At 38.5% G+C, this 18,857-nt stretch overlaps 1 protein-coding gene across 2 annotated transcripts in view; it reads left to right on the forward strand.

Moving 5' to 3' along the window:
* znf385c (zinc finger protein 385C) overlaps positions 1-18,857 on the forward strand; it is a 135,653-nt gene that overhangs the window by 111,833 nt on the left and 4,963 nt on the right. For both annotated transcript variants that reach the window (XM_041976068.1, XM_041976077.1), the window contains 6 exons: positions 3,837-3,947; positions 7,904-8,099; positions 15,362-15,739; positions 15,871-16,058; positions 17,369-17,467; positions 17,999-18,088. In XM_041976068.1, the coding sequence (XP_041832002.1) occupies positions 3,837-3,947; positions 7,904-8,099; positions 15,362-15,739; positions 15,871-16,058; positions 17,369-17,467; positions 17,999-18,088 (1,062 nt within the window). The remainder of the gene's footprint in view (positions 1-3,836; positions 3,948-7,903; positions 8,100-15,361; positions 15,740-15,870; positions 16,059-17,368; positions 17,468-17,998; positions 18,089-18,857) is intronic.

Here is an 18,857-nt window from a genome sequence, read left to right on the forward strand (position 1 = left end):
GGCTTTGAGTCATGCAGATGAGGCCAAAATAAAGCAACAAAGACTGACAGCCCTGAGGGAGAGACATTCCTTGTGCATGGGGGTGTCATTGTCAGGTGTGTTTCTAGTGCCTCTCACACCTGGCCCTGAGGAATCTGCAGTAAACAGACCCCGACTCTTGCAGAGGAGCCAGCTGCCCTGAACATGGCACAGCTTTGAAGGGATCTGAGGCAGTGTGTCATTCTCACTGCCATCAATACACCAGCACTCCTTGATCTCAGGGCAGCTGAGGCTGTCAGCAGTGTCACCGGGTTGGGTCCAGTGAGTGCGGTGGTCTAACTCAGCACGATAGGAACACTCTCCTTGGCTATCCTCAGATCCCTCTCCCGTGCAAGCAGAGGAATGGACAGGGTCAGACCCTGTGCCAGCTGAGGATAAGATCCAGCATGATTGTTATATGTGATACCATGTTGAAGGGTGCCGCAGTGGCATCAGCTGTCACTGTGGAATATCTTATAATAAAGCCTCAGCTTTAACTCTGCCGTTTATAGCATCCCTTCCTGGGAGTCTCCGCAGTCTTTTCACAGACAGTTAAAACTGTATTAGTCTGTTAAAATCCTTTCCCAGAAATGCTTCACTGCGGCAACAGGGACTCATGAAACAGGAAAAAAGTCATTTTTCTGAAATACAACAAGCAATACAGTTAGGAAGAACAAACTATGCACCACTGCAAATACATGTGGTAAGTCTTGTTCATACAACAGACTATTTTTACTAACTGATATTACCTAAAAGAAGGGAGAGCAGATATCTTTATTCTTCAGTTTATTTCTCACGAAACACACCAACATTAGTCCTCTGCTTTTAACCAATCCCTAGTTAAACTAGGCACAGTGGACCGTTTGTTACATAGAAGAATACACCCAGCATGATTTATTAAAAACTGACTGCAGCAGCAAATTTTAGGGAATCTTCTTAAATGAAAGTCATGTGATACCTTATTGCTAAAATAAATAAATACATTTTTCTAAATGCTTAAAAAAGTTTTTAACTACTTAAACAATGTTTTTTGCTAAATTGACTTGTTTACATTTTGACAGATAGAAGAACATATTGCTTGAATTATGAATTTATAAATATAAAAAACCTCAATTTAAACTTAATTTCTGTCAAATTAGTCCAGCTGGTGGAAAAGGCTGATCAGGTGGGACAGCTGCTCACAGGTAGACTGCTGTTGAGCTAACTTTATCAATCTAATCTAATCTAATAATGAGTATAATAAAAATATAGCAGCAATTTTTACCTTGCAATGATACTCAGAGCATTACTGATAGTTGTTGGAAGCAGCAAAGGAGAGAAAAAAGAGAAATACAAGACAATATAATATATAATATCTATTATTATAATATAATATAATATAATATAATATAATATAATATAATATAATATAATATAATATAATATAATATAATATAATATAATTTTAAACAGGAAATAACTAAACAAGCTTTTTGTTGTTATCTTTGGCTTCATCATTTAATATATTTTAAAATGAATAAATTAGTCCCATCAGTTTATGTTTATCAGAGTCATTCTACATGTACTTTATATTTCAAGATTTCTAATGGATTTAAAATGTTTTATTATGGGCTTGTCTGGGCTCTGGCTTATTTTTATAGTTTAAAAAGAAAAGAGTTTTGATAGTGGTGAAAGGTGAGAGGTGTTTTTCTTAGAAACGTTTTAGTCTATGAGCGCAGTCTTGTAAATGTTAACCACTGTCTATACACAAAGATAATGATAAAACCAGTGAAACATCTTCTGTGTTTAGCTCACCAAGAGATTTACTTTCTGAATGTTCCAGCACAAAGGAAAAAACACACTTATACAAAAATAACGTTTTAATTAAAATACATTCCTTGTCATTTTCATTGGATGATACAAAGGAGCATCAGTTGTATAAAAATATATAGTGAAAATTAGTGCAGGGCACAGACTTAAATATGCCACAGGTTCAATCTGTGAGCCATCAGTTTATTTACAGTAGAAATTAAAACCGTTGTAATGGTCCATATTCAGTATGCAGCATTCTCACAAGAAATGTTAATGTATGTAATGTTGTATGTAAACTGTGGCATCCTCAGAAATTAGTATTAAAAAGGAACAGAAAAAAGAGGGATTTCTACAATAAATGATGTAAAAAAGAAGAGACATATAACAGCAGATGACAACACTGGGATTCTTAATGAGCATCTGTAATGAAAATAGAGCTGCTGGTGAAGATACCGTGTGTGTAGGCGAAAGAAGCATTTATGATCTGGAAAAACCTGCAGAAAAGTATCAGGCATAATAATGCAGGGAGAAACTGGTATATTCCCTCAACATCAAAGCACTTTCAACAGCACGCTAATTTACAAAGTCAATTTTATGTCCGTTCATCTTTGTTTATTCCTTAAACCTGCTTGACTGTCACTGAAAGCAGTTCTCTGCATGGTCATTTTCTGTATTTTAACTTTTTTTTTTTTTTGTTATTAGTTCTTTTGATGCAGATGATGTAGGGTAACCCCAAAGCAGAAATGTCTTTTAAAAAATAGCGTTTAAAAAGATCATAAACTGTGATGCTCACTGCAATCCAGGGGTTATTTTGTGGAATATTTCCAGCCCAACATTGAGCCTCATTAAAAAGGACTAAAAAATGGGATAACATATAGAGTTTTATTGGGACAAACCCTTAAAATCTGGGATTTAAACTGCATAAAGTAGAAGGTAATAGAAGAGCTGAATACAGGAAACTTTTCATATGGAGCGGGATTTCATCATATCAGTTGGAAAAAACTAAATAGCCTAATAATATCTTGTAAGTTACTCAAAATGTAACAAGAGTCCTTGCACTTTAAATCTGTTATAAAAAAAGGTTATAAAGGTGTGCTAACCATCCAAACATGAATGATTAAAGTAAATGAAAATTTTAAAAGGTTTAAAAAACTGTAAACACTAAGCAGTGATTTCTGCTCTGAGGTACTGTGGGTGATTTAACTAGGAAACCATAATGAAACAAAAAGCTTAGATGTGAACTCTCTGTGAATTAAAAATATTTTGTCACCTAAACTGAGATACCAGCTAGTAATAAACTGAGCAGACAAGGCAACTCACACACACCAGTGGGTGCATCCTGCAACCAGGATGTCAGCAACAAGAAGGATGGAGATAAGGGAGGAAGAAAGAGAGTTTGGGCATTTACAGTAGTTGCAGGAATTTATCCAAGAATCCTAGCTCCCCTGGTGTGAAGCACCCTGCTGCAAAATGTTCACTGCGAGAGTGTGTTGGTGATCATCATCTCTTTATGAGTGTGGTCCCTCATGAAATGAATCCTCTTAACAAAAGTTTTGGTAATAGATGACTTCACATCTATTATAGTTTTTCAAGAAACTTCTTAGCAAACGTAATCTTCGTTTTCTTCTTCATCTTTTTTCAAGTAGCTTTAATATTATAAGAAGCAGAGGCCCAGTAGTTCAGCTGCATTACAGAGCCATCATTTCAAACCCACTGAACACAAAAATTACTCAAATCTGTGGTCTAGCTTAACAAGGCAACACAGTATTGTCTTCTAATTGTGTTTAGCAATGACTTACTATCATGTCTAATCTGTGTCAGAGCACCTATCACCAATAGTTAAAGTTTCTGCATTAAAATCCATAGACTGTGATTTCATGCTTTTGATTTATCTGAAAGAATTGTCACACTGAAGACAATGAGGAATGACCTCATATCTGAGGCAAAGTTTCTTTTCCTGTTCTTTGGAAAATGAAGTCTTATAGAACTCAGGCTGCTTGTGTTGATCATTTGTTTCTGTCTCTCAGATGGACCCTGTCCAGAAGGCAGTGATCAACCACACCTTTGGTGTCCCTCAGCCTCTCAAGAAGAAACAGATCATCTCCTGCAACATTTGCCACCTGCGCTTTAACTCAACAGTAAGAAATTTTTTTAAAACGTTTTGTGCTGCAGAGTTGGAAAGAGATGTGGAACAATAAGAGTGAGAAAAGAAGCATTATGCTGGACTTGTAATTTATGTAAATGGACTCTACCCTCAGAGAACAACTCTGTTTGTGCTTCTCTTGTTTTCTTGAATGCTTGTTTTTATTGTTTCCTTTCTCTCCCCTCTTGTCATCTGTAGCTGTGAGAGAGGGAGAGCAAACCTGTTGGCTGATTTTTTTGCACATATGCATAACATTAAACTGAAACTGTACTTTTCCTCAAATGTATATACCTTAAAAAACAGTTTACCTTTTTTTTCAGTAATGCTTGTAAAGGTTTTCTCAGTTTTCAATTCAGTGAATCAGTATGTGGGTAACTGTGAGTTGTTTTGGTATGGGGGATTAGACAGCAGGGAGAGCTTCCGTTTATCAGCAAAGTGCAGAAACAATCAGCAGCCACAGCAGGAGGCAGCTTTCTCAGCTCCCCGTTCCATTTTTTCATCCTCGCTGCAGCACACGTACACACACAAACTGTACACTTACCAACATGCACCCTAGAGACACAAAAGCAAACATCCCTTGACGTTTCATACATATTCAAATAAAACAAATAGATAATAGTTGACAAAGCCTTTTAACATTGTTCAGTCTGGGCACAGTAAAACACACACATGCACAGTATTTTATTTGGACTTCATCATGAAAGCAGATCTGAGACACAGGAGACAGGGCGCTGAGGAGGGAGCGGAGACGCAGACATGCTCTTCACACACTACAGCAAATCTCAGTCCCTGCCTCCACACACAGACTTGAAGAGGAGCGTCAGCTTGATTGCAGCTTTATCTGTTTCTTAGAGAGCATGAATACTTCCCAAACTCTTCCCTGCACCTGCATCAGTTTCCTGGGATATTATACCAGGCCGTCCGTATGCATGATGCTCAGAGGTAAAAAGTGATATTATTGTGCTGCTCAGTATCACAGATTGACTCAAAGAGTGCTCTAAGGTTCCAGTGAGTAACATTTTAAATAATCTACTAGAGAAAATGCTAAATAATATGCATAACTGTTAACATAAGTGTAAAAAGACTTAAAAATAAGAACCTATGTGTTTTAGTTATCTTACAGTAAACAGTTGAAGGTTTTTTACTCCTGCTATGTTGCACGGCCATGCCAACAATACAAACACAAACTCTTGGGGCTCAGTATAAATCTGCAATAAATCTGCAGAGTGAGGCGATTGCTTACTTGGATAATTTAACAAAATGTTTGTTCACAGCTCTGGAAAGACCCCCAACTTGATTGTTTCATACCCTCTTAATGCTATGATTAACCAAATACAAACCTCTTGTTTCATTTGCCATGGTTATTGTTGACATTCTACAAATCTGGAAAATCTTTAGGGTCTGCGTTCTCTGGTGTGCCCTCTAGTGGAATCTTCCACTGACAGAGTACATGTGAATTATTCAAGCCTATGAAGCACATGGTGAAAAATACGTCCTGTGGCTTTGTTCAGTTCCCTGTTCGGCTCACTGCTAAATGTGGGTGAAGTGATTGAAGATAAATTCTTCACCTGCCAGTAGTCATGTTTGCTTCAGCATTTTTGTATGCATTTTGAGGTTGCACATTTTAAAGTTTTGACAGAACAGCAAAATCTAAAAAAATAAATAAATAAAATGGTTTGAAAATAGATTTATATGCTTGTTTGGCATGCAAACATCAAACTACATGGCCAGAACCTCCTGACATGAAAAGAAAAGATAATCCCAATCAACCCGAGTGCATTAATGTCCTGTAAATAAATAAGCAGACAGTTTTATAGGGGTTTTATTTTGTGAGGTACACCAATGCTCTCTGGTAAATACAGCCACAGGTTGGCTAGGTCTAGCCTTTCTGATTGGCTAGACCTAGCCAATCAAGTACTAGAAACATCTGATGTTGAGTTTGTATTTAGCCAAATGTCAAATGTTAGCCTGTTTCTTTGTAATGGAAGTAACTATTGCTTTATTCATTATAGAAGGCCCATTGGCCTTGTTTGTTATTCATTTCGTTGATGGTTCCTAAAGAAAAAAAAGGGGGTTTTCTCAAGTTTTACTTTAGTTTTCTTCAGAGCTCTTTGCTTTTTATGCAGTTTTTCATAAACAGTTATCTAAAATTTATTTGTAATGTACTTTGAGTGTATAATAATCTTTAATGTCTCTAGGGTGTTTTGGCTATCTTTAATCAAGGAACAATGGTGTTAAAATCTTATTTTATGAGTATTTCTACAGTAATAATGCACCTGATATAAATATTTTTATTTTGTTCCTCTTCTCCACCATACGTCTAATAGAAATTGGACTGCATGGATTGGAGTGTCCTTCCTGATCAGATTAGGCATCTCATTGATTATATAAACCAACTAGCAATACAATTTAACTTCTATATCAGCTCATTTTCTACAAGAAGTCATAGTCAGGAGAGAGGGCTTGGTTCTGGTTTAAAGCTAAAGGAGGAGACAAGCTTAACACCTCAGCATATGTCAGTGTAGTATGTATAGTCCCCTGTTTCCTTTTATTCCAGGGATTTCTTGATAACCGGACCATTTAGAATCTGTTTGAAGAGAACCGTATCCCCCTGTAGTGTTTCTGGCTGGGGTGAAGAAAACCAAAGCTCATTTCACACCTTGTCCCTCTGCCTCCACTGAGACTCAGTTGGATAGAGAGGCTGTTGGTGAGGTTGAACTATAGCTGCATCAGGCTATTCTCTAATGCTTTTCAACAGCAGAGCAATCACACGATGAGCTGATGTATTTCAGTTGTTTTTACAGGTTCTTTGACAGCCTCATTATGTAGCGGCCCCCACTGTAACACACCATTACACTCACTAAGTGCAAGTGGTTAACACTCCATACCCATAATGCTGCTGTTAGTAGAAACTTTGTTTCTCTGCACTAACTCTGCACAGGCAATCTTTTTTTTTATTACATAATGGGATTTTATTTATTATCAAGTCTTCCTATAAAGAAGTAAGGATTTTTATTAATTTTATGTTTTATAGTTTGCACATCTCATGTCTCATTTTTGCATGCATTTAGTGCTCATTTAAACAGTCTTCCACAGAAATGTTCAGAGAGTCATTTAGTTACTTAGGATTTACGTGATTTATTTATTATGGAAAGTTTTCTGTCTTTGAGGAACAGCTGCACCATACTTCACTAATCCATCCGTTCTGAAAACATCCACCCCTTAGATACTCTGCAATATGAAACATTACTCAACTTCCCCTACAGTTTGTAACAATTTTTCTATAGTTTTTCCATAATGTTTTTGGATTTTTGTTCTGCTTCTTAAATCTATCATCCAAACCAGTAGCTGATGCCTAAACTTGTTTTAGTGATCTGTGTATTGATTTCTCAGCTGTTCCTATGTATCCATGCTTGCTCTGACAACAGAGCCCTTGTTCTCAGATTGAACAGGGTCGTGAGAGTGGTGAGAATGTGAAGGTAAATCCTAATCTGTCCAGAGGGAAATTTACTTGTGTATTGCTGCAGTGCAGTCAGTCAGAATTCGTTTTGTGTCTGATTTGTGTTTGTGTGCTCACGAGCAAATGTGTGCAACATTAGTATGTATAGCCAAAGTGTTTGGGTTTTGCAGAGCCTGACTCTCACAGGCTCATTAATGGGGTAGTTGTAGAGATGGAATCCTCTCTCTTGTTGCATATTACACATGCAATTATACCTCTGGCCTCCCAGTGTGCCAGCACTGTTATCAGGTGGAAACAGACTCTTCTCTTTGCAGCTTCTGGATGCCTGCAAGAGAGTGAATATCCAGGCGTGCCTTTTAACATTTATTGCACGTGGGTTCCAGTCTTTCCAGCAGATAATGCAATGAGTCCTCTCTGCTTCTGCTTCTTCTTTTTAACCAGTTTCTCTCTCTCTCTCTCTCTCTCTCTCTCTCTCTCTCGTTTTCCAATAGAACCAAGCAGAGGCTCACTATAAGGGCCACAAGCACGCCCGGAAACTTAAAGCCATGGAAGCCCAGAAGAACAGGCAGCGACGAGCTGGGGAGGCATCATCTGCAGGGAGGGAGAGAGACCGAGACAGAAACAAGACATCCACTTCTCAGGCAGCTCTACCTGCATTCGTGGAAGCAAGCTTAGCTGAGGGAACAAGTAGGTGTTAAGAGGAAAAAAATTAGGAAAAGCAAAAAAGGTGCTATTCGGAAATAATCTTTCTCTGCCCCTCTCCACTTATCTGATTATCATATTATCATGCTTCTGTTCCTCTAATTCACCCTTCTGCTCTATTACATCTTTCTAAACCATCTTTTTATCCATCCTATTCCTCCATCTATGACAGCTTCCTCCTCCTTCATATCGTCTTTGTCTTTTCCTCTTTGCTTTATTGACTTACACCTTGAGATTACATCCTCTATGCACCTTATCCTTCAGTCTGATGCAGCCCTATTCCCTCCGTGTCTCTGTGTATTCAAACATCGGCAGTTACAACTTACTTTGGATCCTCCAGAACTTCTCAGACTTGGCTCTGTGTCCCTTGTGATTGATGAAATGCTTCAAAGTTGTGGAACAGTGGGAGGTCTGAGAGCAAGAGTTGCTTGGTAAATAGTGCCACTGGCTAAGATTGATTGGAGCCTCACTAGTGTCTTTTTGAAAAACCCCTTTTGCTTCTTTATTTCCACATCGTGACTCCCTGTTACACCCACTTGCTTATCTAAGTTCAAATTAGTGGACAGTGGCATAGCTGGAAATGAAAAGAAAAACAAAGTCATGCTGAGCAGAAACAGAACAGGTTCAAATTAATGCACAAGGTTCACTTTGGTGGTAAAAGTGTTTAACTTCTGATAAAGGATAAATAGGGATGCTTATTTTTATTTCTGTATAAGAATGAATGTTGACTTTTCCTCGCAACACATCTGCAACTTTCGCTCAGACAGCATGAATTGCTTCACTGGCATTTTGACTGCGGAGTGAGCCCCTTACCATGTCCTGTTGCACTCGTCTGGGTCCAGACTTTTCATTTATCCATCCAAGCTGACGGGAGGGGGGAAGGGGTGGAGCAGTTTTTTTTATCCCCTCTTCTACTTTTTGAGTTCCCTGCTCCAGGAAAGATCCCTATCTTAGCAGAATTTTCAAATGTGCTAGAATGCCAGACGAAGTATCAGAGGAGAGATATGAAGGTAAAGGAGGGACAGAATTATTCCTGAGACAGACACATTCACACTGGGACATGCAGCACTTTTCTTTTTCTTTTCTTTTTTTTTCTTTTTGCCTTGAGCATCAAGAGTCTCCTTCCCTCTAGGAGAAAGTCTAACAGAGGAGAAAGTGGACAAAAGACCGGGAGTCTGATAAGGCTCTCATCAAATCTAATTTGAATATTCTGCAGTTGAAACGGCCCTGAAGGAGAAAAGGAGCAGCAGAGACGAACAAGACGATGAGTGGAAAATTAAAGATAAGATGATATGAATGAGGGAGACGGAGGAGGAGAGGAACAAAAAAGAGAGGAAGTGTGTGAAAGATGGGGTCAGTGAAGAGAGAAAGTAAATAAGTCATTGTTTGTTTTTATGCTGTGAATAATTTTGTAGTTCCAAGGCAGTTTTTCTGCGGAGGAACAATCTGTAATAAGCCCAATTGTGTGATTGACCTAATGTGAAATTGAAATGCAGCAGTGCGAGCCAGTTCTGGCATGCACCCCAATGCCAAACCGTAATGAAATAGCACTCCAAATTAACACTTTATCAAATGAATTACGTCTGCCATGAAACTAAAGGCGGTGTGGAGCTGTCTGAGGGTAATGCCTACATCGTCTGCCATTAGAAACCAATAACACACCTGTTGTCTGTTCCCTAAGCATGCTGACTGTCTCGCTCTGAATTAACAGAATTCCTCTGGACCCACAAGTTCAGCCTTCTAAACTCCATTAGAATAACTACTAATACATATTTAGACACATGAAGCAGTAACTATTCTTTCACCACTGTGTTAATTTGGGGCACTGAATGGAGTTCAGAGAGCACTGCATACAAACGGTTTTCAAGTTAAATGCAAGTGTAGGCCCCTTTGTTGGCATTGTCCTCGACTGTGAAGCAAGTTAAATGTGTGCTGATTTCTAAAAGGCCTGACACTGACACATTTCTTTAATATTTTAAGCAAGATTACTTTTTAATATCTATCTTTTATTAGAATTAAAATGGGGAGAGCTAACCTGCATATACAATTCTGGACACACGCTTCCTATAAATTTGTAGACTTTTAAACTCTTTTTGTGCACAGCTAATAGTGTCTCAGCTCTTCTTTGGGGAATTATGGTCCATTCTTCCAAAATCAGGCTTCTAAATGTAAATTTTCAATAGTGTGTTACTCTTTTGGGGTTTATCTATAATATTGATTTCAGTATTGTGAGGACTTTTTGAGAAGCTTTAGCATGCACTCCCTCAGGTTGTTCATTACTAGATGTTTTTAGGATTTTTATTCTGTTGAAGATCCTCTTTTAATTTTGAGGTATTAGATTAAAATTTGCTTTCAGAATTAACTGGTATTAAAGTCAATCAATCTTTTCCACTAATAGTCAAATGATCCCAGTGCTGCTGGCTGGTTGTGTGGCAGCCCGTAGCATGAATGATCCACTCTCATGCTTAAGAGTCGATGAAAAGGTTTCGTCCTCCTTTCTTCAGAAATACCTTTGTTCATAGGGGTCTAAAATGTTATTTGGGCTTGTTTACATTGTCTATCATGCTTGTGAATATGCTCATTTGCAAACTCATAATCCTGAAGTTTGTAATAAGAATGCAGGAAGAAAAATTGGTTTACTTAAAGGTCATATCTGAACATGTGTTGCTGCCAGGATCTCCCTGGTGTGGTCTCCTGGTGTTTCCCAATGAAAAGCTGGTTTTGATTTCCATTTTTAGCAATTCTCTGAGTTGTTCTTTTGGGAAATTCTTTGTTTATTACAACATAACCTGATCTCAATGGTTCCTCTTAACTGTCTTTTATAAGATTCAATACAAACTGAGTAAACAGCTGCCTAAAATAAACTTAAGATTAATGTCTTTGCTAGGCAGCTGCATTGAGGATCCCATTTGGTGCTAATAGTTAGGATAAAGTCATGATTTTCTCAAATTTGCCTTTAGCCTTTCCTGGCAATGACTGTGAAGAAGCATAGACCTATCACACTGATTGATGCCTGAAACTCTAAAAGACTTTTCTCTTTAGGATATCCAAACCTTTGAATAATCCTCATGTTTTTTAAATTTTTAATGCATCAATTATGTTATTCTATTGACTGTCATCTGGCTTTTAGAGCAAAAATAACATTGTCCCATGTAGCCATATTTAAATATGCAGCTTGCAAATATTCAATTTCTTTAATTTTGCTACAAAACATGTCAGGTTCATATAGATATTCTATCATGTTGAGTACCACAACAATTCATATATGCAGGAGAGAGGTGGAGATGAACTTTCTAGTCACACAAAGAGACAGATCGATTCTTATAAAGCATGTCTCAGACTAACAAAGGACTGTGAGCTACAAGCAAGAGAGCACCAGGCCGGCGCCAAGAGACAGAAAGCCACCATCAATCATGACAAGCATCAATCATCCTCGGCTTTGATTGACTCTGCTGTTGAAGCCATCTTCACAGGGACTCTGTCTGTCACCCCAGTAATGGTGATTTAAAGCAAAGATTTTTCCCCGGGGAAGTTGTTTATGTTCTGAGGCTGCCTCGGATCACTGCTTGCGTATTAAACCAAGTACTTGGTGGGTAAATGTGAAGGCAAGTATGTGCATAATGAGTCTGATACTACTGTTGTTAAGCTGTGGTCAAACATCTTAGCAGATCAATCTGCTAAGCGGCAATTTCTTTCTTTCTTTTTTTTTTTTTTAAGTGGTGATTTCTTAAGATATATTTACTTTCTAAATGCCTGTCAGATTTGACTGGGCTGTTGGGAGCATGTTAAAGAAAACTGATTATTAGCCACACAACATTGATCAAGATGTTTTTTATTTGCAGATGAATGGTTTTACTCCACAGAGGGACAGCTAGCAATAGTCGGCCTTGGTATTGACATCTGTGCCAGTTTTGGTGGTATTGTCTGCAATGTACAAACAGCAAAATCACTACAATATATATATATATATATATATATATATATATATATATATATATATATATGTACAGACTTTTTTGTCTTTTCTCTTGATACTTTCACTCAGACATGCTCCTATACAGTTCACCTTTTCTCCAAACAATTCAAAACCAAAAATGATGTGAACAATTATGTAAGACAGAGAAAGTCAGAAGAGATAGATTTATAGATTTTTATCTTTATTTAACAGCATGATTAATGAGCTGATCATTTAGCTGTAAGAAGAGTCAGCATTTTTAATCTCCTCAACTATTCTTTTTCTAAAAATGAAGATACCCGAAACCTCAGCAGGATGAATTTTAAACAATTCTCTGCTGAATGATGTCCCTCATAATAGATTCTTGTGTTTTAGAGTGCTTTGAATCCCACCAACCTCCATGTCTCCCTGTGTGAGGTTCCTGCTAAATCCACTGATCAGTATCACTCCCCACTAGACTGCTCAGGTGGCCGTGTCGTTCACATGTGCTCAGGATCGTACCCACCGCCCCCATTCCTCCCCTAGAAAGGAGCTCAAATCCCTCAAGGGTCACTCTCATTACAGTGAGGGGACTGCCTAATCTTGCTCCCATAGTTTCTTTTACCAGAGCAGGAATGAGAAAGGAAGACCCTTATCTTCAATGATGAATTTACTCTAAGACATAAAAGGGAAAATCAATGGAGTGCGATTGCGCTGAGGTGGGCAGTGTGTGTGTATGTGTGGAAGGAAATAGCTCCCTAAATGAAATGGAGATATTCAGTGAGCGTAGCACACAGAACTCTGGGGCGAAGTGTTAGCGACTCCCATGGGAGGGCTATGGGGTGAAGGGGGGATGTGTAATGGAACCCTGGTGACTTATCAGCGGGACCCAACAGTTGATGGGTTTGTTTATATTGACTGAGACTCCAGGTTCACTTGATATTTGAATAGTGAATAAGGAGGAAGGAGTGGGAAGAGAGAAAGAAGAAATTGTTATGAGTGATGGCATTTACTTGTCTAAACCAAATCAAAATGACACTTAGCTACTCTTAACATCATATACGATGTTTTACTGAAAGAGAAATGGGAACTGATTGATTATTTTAGTTTGTGTGGGGTTATATTTGCTGTTACTCAGCACATCACTTTATATTAAATAACTAGGAGGCTTCTACATGTCTTAAGTTGTTATTTACAACAGATGCTACAAGGCAAATGCATTTTAGATGGAGGCTTTTATTCATTTCTTATGTCTAATATGATCATTTTTGTATCAAAAGGTTCAACTACCTGGCTAGAAATGCTTAGAATAAATATAGTTTTTGATTCTGTTTTTATATACAGCAGTGAAAATCAATCATCCAGAGAAGTGCCACAGACAAAGCAAGTTTAGTGCATACGCTACCAAAAACTTACAGGGACGTGGTTTTAACCCATAAGAACCCGATGTGACATATTTGTCACATACAGTTAGAGACATTTTGCTTCAATTTATGGTATAAACTTTGCTCAAAATACTGTTGAACACAATCCGATACTCATCTTCCGTCCCCTCATAGATACCCAGAAGCAGAAAACCATACTATAATATTTTAATAAATCACATGGTAATAAACGATAGATATCCCCCAAAAAAGAGAAATGTATTTTTTTTTTTTTGTTACATTTTGTTAAAAGGCCAAATAAAGACCTCATATTTTAAAAATTGGACTTTTCTTACCATTTTTTCATGGGCATAACCGGTTAAAGTGGACATATAGAAAAATTACTTTATTATGCTTGAGATCTCATATATTGGCTCTACCAACTAAAAAATGTAGAAAGACATAACTGTCTTTCTGAAAATATGAAATACTGTTCAGATTTACAGTTGACTTTTTTATTTCACGTTCCAGCTCACAGAGATATTCACACTTCTTAAAATCATGTTGCATTCACTGTATGTCAGAAAGTAGGAAGTCAAAACAACAACAAGAGAAAATTCCCATCAGTTATAGAGCTCTGCTAGGAAGGGAATAAACTAATAATGTCTTTGTTTTGTTTTATTTCTTAAGTAGGAAATCTGACTTATTCAATTCAGTTCAATTTGGCTTTATTTGTATAGCGCCAGTTAACAACAAAGTCATCCCAAGCCAATTAATGAAACAGTAATAGCCTATCTAAGAACACCAACAAATTGCATTGAATTTTGGTTTTGATTTAATCCCCCATCCTGAGCATGCATGGAGTGGCAAGCGACTGTGTTAAGAAAAAACTCCCTTTCATCAGGAAGAAAAAACCTCTGTCAGAATCCGGCTCAGGGAGGGCGGCCATTTGCTTCGACCGTTTGGAGGTGGAAAGGACAGAAAAGAGGGCTCAATGGGCACCACAACTTTTAGCCAGTGAGACCTGCTGAGAGAGAAGTACAAGTTAATGATGTCAATACTGACTAAAGTTTATATGTGGAAAATAAAGAATGGAGAGGAAAATGAAAAGAAGATCTCAGTGCATCATGAGAAGTCACTTAGCAGTCTAAGCCAATTCAGCAAAAATAAGGGATGGTTAGATTACAACTTACTATAAGATTTATCAAAAAGAAAGGTTTTAAGCCTAATCCTAAAGGTAGAGAGGATGTCTGCCTCCTGAACCCAAACTGGGAACTGCTTTCATAAGAGAGTTACCTGATAGCCAAATGTTTGTTTTATTTTTTATTTTGTTTTTTTGTTTGTTTGTTTTTTTCTATTTGGAAATTATTGGAAATTAGAAATTCCAATTTTCCAGCTTTTATCAAATGCATCATAATCCTGGAGTTCGGCATTACAAAAATAACCATATAACATCAAAGATATTTTTGTCCATATAAGCAAAATGCGGAAGAATGGAGGGTCAGTGAAGCTCAGTGTATGAAACTAATATGTGGAATTACAGCTCGCTGGACATTATGTTTCTCAGTCTGTGGTGCAATGCTTTAACAACCTGGGGTAATTTAACACATCAAATTTGTATCTAAAGGAATCGATACTAACTTTCTATGGTTGAACTAAATAATCGATAAGGTTAATGTAAACTGCCAGTCAAGGTTTTTTCTGTCAGTTTGGCCGGTGCTACTGCGAGCTCAGTTTCCTGTGAAAGAGAGGTGTGGAGTAGAGTCAAGTGGGTCACTCCATGCAGTAAAACTGGCCCCTCTGAAATGAGGTGTAAAAGAGAAGTATTGTACAGTATCTCTGTTGTATTTTGGCCAAACATATTCAATTGTGTTGGCTTGTGAGGAAAATAAATGTGTCTATTTTGTCACAGTTTGCTGGTATTCTGTCATTTAATTTTTTTTATCCAGGTCTTCAGTCTGATCAGGAACCAACCATCCTGGAAGGGAAGCTCGAGGAAAGTCCCAGAAGCTCAGTCATGCTGACACCAGTGTCTGAGGTCTCCTCTGTGGAGCTAGTCACCCTTTCCCCTCCTCAGATATCTCCCTCCTCTCAACTCTCTGAGACCACATCGGACACCAGTGCCCCAGAAGTCCCTGAGGTTATGGAGGCTGCAGAGGCCATGGGTCCAACCAACGAGTCAGGCAGCAGCGCAGACGCATCCAGCACAAACGGGGAGCCACGCTCAGATGACGACAAAGAACCCAAGAAGAACAAAGCTCACCTCCATTGTCCCGTTTGTAAAGTCACAGTCAACTCCGTCTCCCAACTGGAAGCACATAACAGCGGTAAGAGCATAGTCTGATGGTAACACACATTGTAAATGTCTTGAAAGCCTCCTTCTATTTGTTGTTTATTTTTAGCATCAGATAAAAGAAGTGTGTACCTATTTTGTGCATTTTGCTGCTCTCTCCAACAGGTACAAAGCACAAACTGATGCTGGAAGGTCACAGTGTTCTGCCACGGCGCAGGGGGAAAGTGGTTGCAGCTCGATCTGGCTGCAAGAGCAAGCGACTCGGTAGCAAAGGCAGCGTAGGGGTAGCCAGCAAGAACTTCCAATGTGAAGTGTGTGAAATCTTTGTCAACTCCGAGACCCAGCTGAGCCAGGTAAAATAAATATTTTCATTGTATGGTATATATATATATATACACATACGTGTGTGTGTGTCTGTAAGAAAGACAGTGTCCACATAAAATAGGTGTTGGTATGAATAAATGGCTGGAAGGAAATGCAAATTAGAAAGTAGCAATAAACCAAACTCAGAGATTAGAATCACCTTATTAAAATTTTACTACCACAAAGTCTCCAGAAGTTTTGATGTAATGTACAAGGTAGGGGGAAGACAAGAGAAGTGTTAACACTCTGGGACTTCTCGACCCCTCTTGTGCTGCATGAAATGAAAGATGAGGAAGGAATCTGGGGCATAGTCCTTCAGATTTGTCAAGGCATACCAAGTAAGTGTTGCTAACCTGATAGGATTTTGTTCAAAAGAACGTAGAAGTGATGTTGATTCTGCAGGGAAAAACACCCCACTCCAAACACAGCAGGCAGTGGCAGAAAATGTTGCACAGAATTACCTCAGCCCCACAGAGGGATGATGAGGTCGCAGAATTAATCAGAAAACAGAGCAGCTCAGATATTTACCAATTACCTTAGACACCAGGAGATGGATATTACATATTGAACTGAGAATACACGGACCTGTAATGTTCTGTATTAAAGCTAACCAGAATGTTGCGTAGGTAAGTGATAAATATGAACAATGACATTTAAAGACTGTACTTAATCCAGGAGACAATTTAAACGTCACTGTGATGGAGAACGTGTGTAAGAGTTTTAATAAGAGGAACTGTTTTGTTTGCAACTACATGGATAAACCCATTATAAGCAGACTGTGAGTGCTGAGTACATTCAAACTATTTTGTTAATAGTCCAAATATCATCTAATGCCTTAACTCTTCAATGAGCTACTTATTTATTTTATTTTGGTGTTTATTCTGGATATATAAGCTTCATACCAGATTAGGGAAGTCATATTCTGTGTTTTCTTCATGTTCATTTTGTTCTATGTCTGTGTTATGGGATTGTCTATACTGGAGTGCAGTGTGGAGAAATATAGAGAATATGCTGGCAAGAGGCTCCTTTAGCCTTAAACGTATCCTACTGGTCTTATATAAACACACTCCATCCTGGAAGGACAAAAGCCTGTAAGTACTGCAGCCAGCGAAGGAGTGCGGCAGCCTCAGAAAGTAATGTGATGTCATTTCTGTGCACTTCGGCGTGTGTCCATTATTAATTCAGCAGACAACATTTGAAGTTGTTTGCTGTGGTACGACAGATGCTTGTTAGCCTGCTAATGGTGGTTTTTTTTTGTTGCTGTTTTTTTCTTCTTCTTCTTATTTGCTGGGCTCGGCAGCACATGAATAGCAGAAGGCACAAGGATAGGCTGGCCGGAAAACCACCCAAACCCAAATTTACTCCCCACAGCAAGAGCCAGCCAAGCTCCAGCTTAGCGGTAAGTCCTAGCAAAAAGACATAGACAAACAAAGCACTGTCACGCTTATACATGCATACACAGACACACTTAAGGAAGAAAAATAAAGCATAACTGTCCTTTCCTTACAACAATTATGTTTGAACATTATGTTCACATTAGCCAGAACTGGAATAATTTCTGTCTGGCTTGTGAAGTGATGCTAATAAAACACCAATTTCTTTTAGTTTATTTTTGTTGTAGCTGATTTCTCCCCAGTCATGAAAAATATGAAGTAAAAGAAATATATAAAACAAAGATTATATTGCATTATGTTTAGGGGCTCCTACAATCCATCCTGGTGAGACAGCATGGCTGCATGCGTGCTCTGTCATAGAGGTTAAACACACTTTTACACTCAGTGAGTCCCCTTACCACTGGGACAGGTCTGAATTAGTCCTGCTCGCCCTACTGTCCAGCTCTGACAACAGCAGCCTGAATCAGCACTCCAGATTAATCACTTCTCTGCTCCTGTCATATACACACCTATCCCATCTCTCCCCCATCCTACAGAACGTGAGATGGAGTGGCTATGCAGGCGGGGCTGTGTCTGCCGTGAAGAAAGTGTTCACCCAGTACAACCTCACTTCTCTCTCCTCGCAGGTCAGTGGCAGGAGAGGCTGAGACTGGGATTGAATTGGCGGGCGAGCGCTTCAGCTGGCTGAACTTTAAGCCTGGGCGGGGGACTGAGCAGACATAATTATGTTTACATGAACGAGATAGCTCTGATGTTATGTTTTTGTATTTTACTCACTGCTGGTGATGTCAGTAGGTTTACACAATATTGGATGGTATTTATAATTTTTTTTTATCATTAAAAAATGTTGCATGACTCACAGCACATCTGTGTCCTTGATGACCATGAAACTCCTGTGGTTCAGAGGAGCATTTCTTTAATTTTTTTTTTTTTTTTTAATATCTGATGAAAAAGCTAATTATCAGGGGGGAAAATATTGAATGAACAAGCTCTCATTTTTACACAGCTAGCAGCAGGAGAGAAAAATAATCAAGCAGTCAGCAGCTCAGATAGGTTTTCATTAAGATTTTTATCCATTTGTGATTAATTTCTTAACAACAGTATTTCATCTCCATTGCTGAGACTAACTGATATTGTAGGATTGGCAGGTATCACGCAAATTTGATAAACCATGGCTAGTCAGTTCGGTCCTATGAGGGCCACAGTCCTGCAGGTTTTCAATGTGTCCTTGCTCCTTACCTTACTGAAATTAAATGGATTCAACAGCCTATGAAGTTTATCACAAAGACTTGTTAATTTGAGTCAGGTGTGTTGAAGCAGGGATACATTGAAAACCTGCAAAACTATGGCGCTCCACTGTGACCGCAATAGATGCAAAAATTACAGAAACATTAG

This window comes from Melanotaenia boesemani, chromosome 2 (genome assembly GCF_017639745.1).
Source record: "Melanotaenia boesemani isolate fMelBoe1 chromosome 2, fMelBoe1.pri, whole genome shotgun sequence".
In the NCBI taxonomy this organism is placed as follows: Eukaryota; Metazoa; Chordata; class Actinopteri; order Atheriniformes; family Melanotaeniidae; genus Melanotaenia; species Melanotaenia boesemani.